This window comes from Acanthisitta chloris, unplaced genomic scaffold (assembly GCF_000695815.1).
Source record: "Acanthisitta chloris isolate BGI_N310 unplaced genomic scaffold, ASM69581v1 scaffold11810, whole genome shotgun sequence".
Classification (NCBI taxonomy): Eukaryota; Metazoa; Chordata; class Aves; order Passeriformes; family Acanthisittidae; genus Acanthisitta; species Acanthisitta chloris.
The window spans coordinates 3476-11022 of record NW_008649974.1 but is presented as its reverse complement, the minus strand read 5'-3'; the positions used below and the strand labels follow the sequence as shown (position 1 = coordinate 11022).

At 41.6% G+C, this 7547-nt stretch overlaps 1 protein-coding gene across 1 annotated transcript in view; it reads left to right on the top strand.

The window, feature by feature from the left end:
* The first annotated feature begins 4010 nt into the window (after positions 1-4010).
* HOXC10 (homeobox C10) overlaps positions 4011-7547 on the top strand; it is a 4444-nt gene continuing 907 nt past the window's right edge. Inside the window, exon 1 of the mRNA XM_009081665.1 lies at positions 4011-4827. Within this exon, the coding sequence (XP_009079913.1) occupies positions 4044-4827 (784 nt within the window). The 5' untranslated portion in view covers positions 4011-4043. The remainder of the gene's footprint in view (positions 4828-7547) is intronic.

Below are 7547 nucleotides of genomic sequence, written 5' to 3'. Positions count from 1 at the left end.
TATTTGTCATAAAAGAAACGCAAGGAATACTTGCTCGGAAAAAAAAACAAACACAAACTACAATAGGAACAAGAAGCATTTTCTACACATAACTCACGGTTAAGTAATTAGATTGAAAAGGGACAGGTAAAATATTCCCGGCAAGTCCGTGAGATGCTTTGTCTTGGAAATTGTAGACATTTATATACTCCTCGGGGTGATGAGGAGAAGAGGAAGGGAGGGATTGGCAGATTTTCTCCCCCTTCCAACCCATGCCTAGAAACATCCACGACATTTCGGCCAACCCAGAGGTGTTTTGGGGAGATTTGAGGACAATTGTTGTGTCTGTGGCTCTGGGGACAATGGGAGGATTTGGGGACACCTCTCGGGTCGGAGCACAAGGCAAGGCAAACACTTTTATTTGATTTTTTTTTGGTCTTTTTTTTGGGTCTGTTTGGCTCCTAATCCATTGGGCAAAACCTTCTGGAGTGACCCAGGAGGGATGAAATTAAGTGGAGGGAGCAACTCTTGGCATGGTGGGAGAGAAAAACTACAGACAGAGCTCGAAAATGGGGGAAAAACCCCTCAAAGTGTGGAAAATTCCGCGTGTGGGTTCTCCAAGTCCTTTCCACGGGGAGATTTTATTTTTTTCCTTTGAAGTTGTACTGGCATTTGTTGGTATTTATTTTCTGTAATTAGAGGGAAGCATTTTTCCCAACGGGGGTTCCACTTAGGCTGATGAATTTTATTTCGCTTCCCATTAATGACCCATGTTTATCATACTTCTAATTATTTTTAACTTTAAATAATATTCCGTCTCCTGGAGATACCTTTTTTTTTTTTTTTTTTTTTTTTTGCTGCTTCTCAACATCAACTCCTTCCCTTTACCATGGCCCAAATCTTCATCCCGAGGAATTTTTGGGTTATATTCACCTCTTGTTTTATGAACAAGTTGATTTTCTATTCTCTCAGCCCTTTGGTCTCCAAAATGTTGATGAACAACTGACTTGGAACCCTTCAAACATTTGCATCGGGAGCTTGTAAAGGCAAAAAGTGGTCAACAAAAAGGTTGGGAATGGTGTAAATCTTTATTTGATACTCACAACGTTTACACATTCATAAAAGTTGAAGTTTTCAGTGCTGTTTTCTCCACCAACCTGGATGAGGAGTTGAGTTCGAGATGCTCTTGTAAAGCTCCTGGTTGTGTGGAGAAGCAAATTCCAATTGTTTCGTGTCACGTTTGATGTGCTCCGAGCGATTCTTCCATCGGCAAATGCAACACGAGAATAGAGGGAGAAAAAAAAAACCCCAAAAAACCCAGGAAAACCTATTTAATCTTTAGGCAGACAATGCAGGAAACTGAGGTCAAATTTTGCTGTCCCCCCAAAAATGCACATGTGTAACTGTTTGAGTGAGTAGCATAAATTCTTGGCTGCCACATCAGCTGCAAAAATAAAGTAGAAAATGAGGGGAGGGCTGAAAAAAAAAAAATCAAACCGGGGGGGGTGTGTGGAAAAAAAAAAAAGGCGCAATATAATAAAAACTTGCATTGGTCTTTAATTTCATCACCTATAAATGAGAAAATATTGGCTCCCGTCCTAAAGTTTTATTCTTTGCTTATAAATATTATGTGGAATTTTCGTTGGATATCATAAAACTGAACGATTTCTATCAAACTGGTTTAAAAAGACCTATGCAGATAACACAAATAGAGGCAATAAAGTCGCAAATAGCTTTCCAGGGGAACCAAATGGCGTCTGAAGCCTTACGAGAGCTTTTCCCTGGCTGGCCAAAGGACACACGAATTGGGATTATCCACTTTGAGGCTTTTTTTGGGCCTAAGAGATCGAAATTTGTCCCACTTGATGCGAAGAGAAGAGCCGCGAGGCTCAGCAAGTCAAGTCGAGGGGGATTTTTACAGCTTTGCTTGGCGAAGCTTTGGGAAAACAGGTTTGCAGACGTGAGAATATTTAAGTAGGACTTTACTCCAAACCGTTACAAATCACCCCAAACGGTCAAGTTCCACTTTCTCTGGCCCAATGGACTTTTTTTTTTTTTTTTCTTCCCCTCGCGATTTTGCGCCTTTTCTTTTTTCTCTTCTTTTTTTTTTTTCCCCCTCCCTTCTTGATTTTCTTTTTCCCTTTCTTTTTCCTTTGTCCTTCTTTTCTTTCCCCTCCTTATCTTCCTTTTGATTTCTTCTCCTTTCCCCCCTTTATTTTTAATGAAAGGTGCCGTTTGCTTTTTTTTGTTTCCCTTGAAAGTGACTCTGAACCCTCCTCTTTCTCCCCGTAATGATCTTGAAATTCCAGACTATCTCCCATTTTATTTATTTATTCGGCATTCTCCTAACCCAACGCTTCACCTAGAACCAGAGTTCACCCCCAAGCACTACCAGACGCCTGTGGAAAACGAGGCAAAAACCCAATCGATCTTAATTAAACCACTATTTAGAGATAAGTAAGAAAATCAAGTTGCGGGGAGAGGGCGAAAGAACCACAAAGGTGCAAATTCCCTCGTGTTTAAAGCATTAAATGCTGCTCGGAGATTTCAAATCTCCAAGAAAACAACCAGCGCAGCGAATTGAGTCACGAAAATAGGAGAGAGGAAATATTGGAGAGCGAAAAGTAACTTTGCTCGGGAAGGTACAGAAGGAAAAAATGAAAATCAACTGAAAAAAACCCCACCAAATCTTGAAAGTTCCGCTTGGGAAAGATATTTATTTGGGGGATATTAGGAAATCCAAGGTTGGGATTGGGATTTTTTCTCCCTAAGGAGATAATTCCCAGGGAGAAAGAGGGAGAAAAGAGTGAGACAGACAGACAGACAGGAGTAAACCCTCACCTCGCCGCTGCAGCTTTTTTTTTCCCCAAATCGACCCCTTTTTTTCCCTCTCCAAGTGGATTTTTTTCCCCCCTCTGTACACACCACACATCCATTTTAGCCTAGAAACTTAAGCCACTTCGGGAATGAAAGTGGTTAATTAAAAAAAGCTGTTTTAGCAGAGCTTGGGAAGTCGAAGCTGCTTTACTGCTGGGAAAGGCAAAAATCAAAAGCAAAGAAAGCAAAAGTAGATTTTTCACCGTCTTTTTTTTTTTTTTGCTTCTTCAGGAAAACAAACAGCTTGGGAAAATAACCAACCTGCTCCAAGGAGCTTCGGGGATTCGGGAAGAGCTTGGATATAAAGAGAATTTCAAGGAATCCCCAAATTTTTTTCACCCCCTCCTTCTTTTCCTACATCTCCCTCGAAACAGGCAAAGCAAAGAGCATCCCCCAAAGCCTTTCGAGCCCCTCCTAAAAATCCCAAATAATTTAAAGCAGGATCCAAATGTGGGGAAGAAGCGGCGCCGCCGCTACAGGCTCAGCCCGAAGGAGCAAATCGAGCCTGGGGAGGGAGAGAGGAGGAAGAAGAGGAGAAAGAGGAAAAAGAGAAGGAAGAGGAAAAAGAGGAGGAAGAGGAAAGAAAGAATCTCTACTTAGGAAGCAATAATTCAACCCCTCCATCCCTTTCGGAGCTGGAAAAGAGGATTTTACCCAGACCGAAAAAAAACCGATCAAAAAAAAAGAAGAGGTTAAATAGAACATTTAACTTGATTTTTTTTCCTCTTTTCCACCTCAATACGGGTTCGATTTTTTGAAATTTTTTTTTTTTTTTGGTTCCATTTTCCAATTCTCTTGATTTTTTGCCTGGTTTTGCCCCTTCCCCCCGCGTGGCTGCGTTGGTAAACAAACGTCGGGAGGGTTCAGGGGGGGATTTTGTCTTTGTTCAACGTGAAGGTCCTGGCCCGACACGGGCAGATGTCGCTGTTGCTCCACGGTGCAGCTTTCGGTCGCGACAACTTGACCCTCGTGACGTCTTCCCCGTCTGAATCATCAAGGCCATTTTCAATCCTCATTGGCCTGGGCATCACGTGTGGAGGGTGGAAAAGGAGGGGGGGGAAAAAGAGAACGATGCGTGGATAATTATGGTGCTTGCTATTTTTTTCTTTTTTTTTTTTTTTTTCCCCCCTAAAAAAAAGATGTCAGCCCCTGGCTGGAGTATTCCTTCTTAAAAAGGCTCTCTGAAAATGTCATGTCCTAACAATGTGACTTCTAACTCGTTTTTGATGGACTCGTTAGCCGGTACCTGTAGAGGGGAGAATTATTCTTCCAACCAAGGGATGTACATGCAGCCTGGGAGCGATTTCAGCTGCGGAGTCATGAGGAACTGTGGAATTATCCCTTCTCTTTCCAAAAGGGACGAGGTGAATAGCTCTACCTTGTCTCTCAGCACCTATCCATCTTACCTTTCTCAGCTAGACACTTGGTGTGACCCCAAAAATACGTACAGGATCGAGCAACCTGTTGCAAGACAGCTCCCATCCTGCTCCTTCCCAACCAATGTCAAGGAAGAAAATGTTTGCTGTATGTATAACGCTGAGAAAAGGGCAAAAAGTGCCCCCGAACCAACCCTCTACCCCAACCAAATGCCTGAATCTTGCCTAAATGACCATGAAGTCCCCGTTCCTAGCTACTACCGAGCAAGCCAAGGTTACCCCTCCATGGAGAAGACGTCAAACTGCAACAATCCAAATGAGTTTGAGACAAGTTTTGAATCCAGGGCGAGCTTGAACCCAAGGAATGAGCATCTGGAACCAGCACCAGCACCTCCTCCACCTCCTCCGCCTCCCCCGGTGGCTAAAGTGAGTTTTCCCGAAAACACAAAAACAGATCATACTCAGAACACATCCACCAACGAAATTAAAACAGAAAAAAACGCCCCAGCACCTAAAATAAGTCCTTCGGAAGCAGAGAAAGAGCTGAATAAAAACACTGATACCAGCACTGACAATTCTGACAATGAAGCAAAAGGTAAGGGGAAAAAAAATAAATAATAATCATCATTCATTCTCGGGAGCTAATTTCAGTAATTAGGAACCAGCCGTAGCTAATAAGAGCAGGAGGAAGGCGAATATGCAGTAATTTGCTCTCTGCCCTACCAACTTCTCCTCCAGGAATTGGCATAAAAATATTCTGTATTGTTGCTATGATTTTAGGGGGGGAAATATTCTGCCTAAAATATTGGAGGAGGGGGTTAAATATCTACCAAATCTCCACCAAAATCTCTATGAAGAGGGGAAAAAAAAAGGAGCAGAGAGAGCTCTTCCTTTCGCTGTTTACATGGAGGGAAAAAAAAAAATCTGCTTTGCATGTCCTTATGCTAAAAGAGAGCCAAAAATTGCTTTTCGCAATCCGCGCTGCAGAATGTAGAGACCTGAAGTGGTTTTGCTGGGAAATCGAGATGTTTTGGGGTTTGTTTGCTGAGGAGGAGGTGTTGTGTTTTTTAAAGCAGATGAATTCTGATTTTTTTCCCCCCCTTCATATCGTTTTCTGTATGTAAATGCTTCATTTCCGCGCGCCAAGCGAATTTGTCTCTTTGCCTTTGCTGGAAATGCGGTTTAAAAAAAAAATGAAAATGAAAACGCGTGGAGTGAAATTTGCAGTTCCCAAAGCTCCAGGTTGGAGTTTGTGGTTCGTTTCAGGGTTGGGAAGCTCGTGGGGAGACACAGAGAGGGGGGAAAAAAAAAAGAAAAAAAGAGAAAAAATAGCTCTCCTATTTTTTTTTTCTTGGCGAATTGAGGTCTCGTTTGCGCAGGCAAAAAAAAAAAAATTGTTTCTGTGTGTTGAGCAGATGTTTTAAGTTTGGGATTTTGTGAAAAGAGGCTTTCATTGAAGGCGTTTGATTGAAACTGGAGAGATGGCGAATGGTTTGGAATCTGTGTCTGGGAATATTGGGGTTTAGCCCTCTCTTAATTCCAAACTAGGTGGATTCAGAGGTTTCTTTCAGGTCAAAAAAAAAAAAAAAAAAAGTGTGAATCATGTGAAGGTTTGGATTGAATTTCTCCGAATGTAAAGTTGCTAGAGAATCTTGTGGCGATCTAAGCAGAGGATTGCATGGCTTGTTTGTGGTATGTGGATGAAAATATCCGAGTGAGCTATAATTAGGGCTCGGGAGGAGCAAATTGAGGTTGTGTTGGGGTATGTACATGGATGTGGCTTTTGTGTGTACCCCTCGGGGTCATGGCACCACCAAAACCTCGGGCGAATTCCCCCAAAAAATTGGCCTTGAGGAAAGCAAAACGCAGCATCACTTTATTTCCCCCCCCCCTTTTTCCTCCTTTATTAATGACCAATCTCTTGGTAATTTTCTTTTCTTCAAATACCATTTCCTTCCCCAAAGGGAAACGATATTATCTGACAGCTCAGCTGCGATAAAGGCTTTAAATTCTTTCCTCTGTAGGGGGAAGAAGAAAAAAAAAAAAAAAAAAGAAGAAAAGCAAAGTCAAGGTTATCAAAACCGCTGCAAACTTAATCTGCACAAAGCGCCTGCAATACCCAAGCCAAGAGAGGTTTTGGTGGGAGTGAACCCGAAAAAAAATCCCAAAAAAAAGGTTGTCTTGGATTGAGATTTGCCTGATGGGCGGAAATCAAGAGAAATTGCAACAAAGATAAAAGGTTTCCTTGGCTTCAGATGTTCCATTTCCAATGGGTTGGTGGACAAAGAAGACGTTTCCCACATTTGGGAATGTTGGTGTGGTTTAAAAGCCATTTTTGTGTTGCTCGCGGGGTTTGTAAATGGTCAGAGCTAATTTGGGGCGGATTTGGGTCTTTTTTCTTTCGGTTGTTGCTTTTCAAAACCTTTAAGAGCTTCGATTTTCGTTTATGTTGAAGGCGAATGTTTTATTTGTGCTGAAGGTTTGAGCGTTTGGAAAGGGGACAGAGTGTTTCAAGGAGATTTCCAAGGTTTGGTAGCATTCAAGGTTTTCTGTAAATATCAAAATTGGTAAAATTAAGGCGAATTTTCAAGGTGCCTTTGGTTAAATGAAGTTTTGCTTGGGATTTCCCCATTGTGGCACAGAGGAATAGTCCAACTGCAGGATTCGCTTGGTTGTTTTGTTTTATTTTTTCCTTCTAGTTTAGGTGGAAATCTTGGCCGAGCTCTGGTGCCAGGATTTGCTCATGACCAAATTCAAAGCCCAAGTATTTGCTGTGTTTATTTATGAACGTGTGAAATACGTTTGCCTTCCCAAAGTGTATGTGTACGGGTGAGGAGAACGAGGAGAGTGTCTATGGGATTCCAATTACCTCCGAATTTACCTATTTCTGCCCATAAAGGCAAATCTATTTCATACAGCTTCGTCTGCTGGGAAAAAAAAAAAAAAAAAAGAAAAAAAACAAAAGAAAAAAACCACTTGATGGAAAAGCTGCTCGGGGGGTTCTCCAGGAATGAAAATGGATTCATTTCCCCCTCCCAAAAAATAAAAAATAAAAAATAAAAAACACATATCGGCAACAATTTCAACCTCTGCGGTTCATTTGCAAAGCGCCAATAAATGCTGAGTTTTTTCTTTTGGGGTGACAAAGAGTTAGCCCAAAATAAATGCTGAGTTTTTTCTTTTGGGGTGACAAAGATTTAGCCCAAATAAATGCTGAGTTTTTTCTTTGGGGTGACAGAGAGTTAGCCCAAAATAAATGCTGAGTTTTTGCTTTGGGGTGACAAAGAGTTAGCCCAAAATAAATGCTGAGTTTTT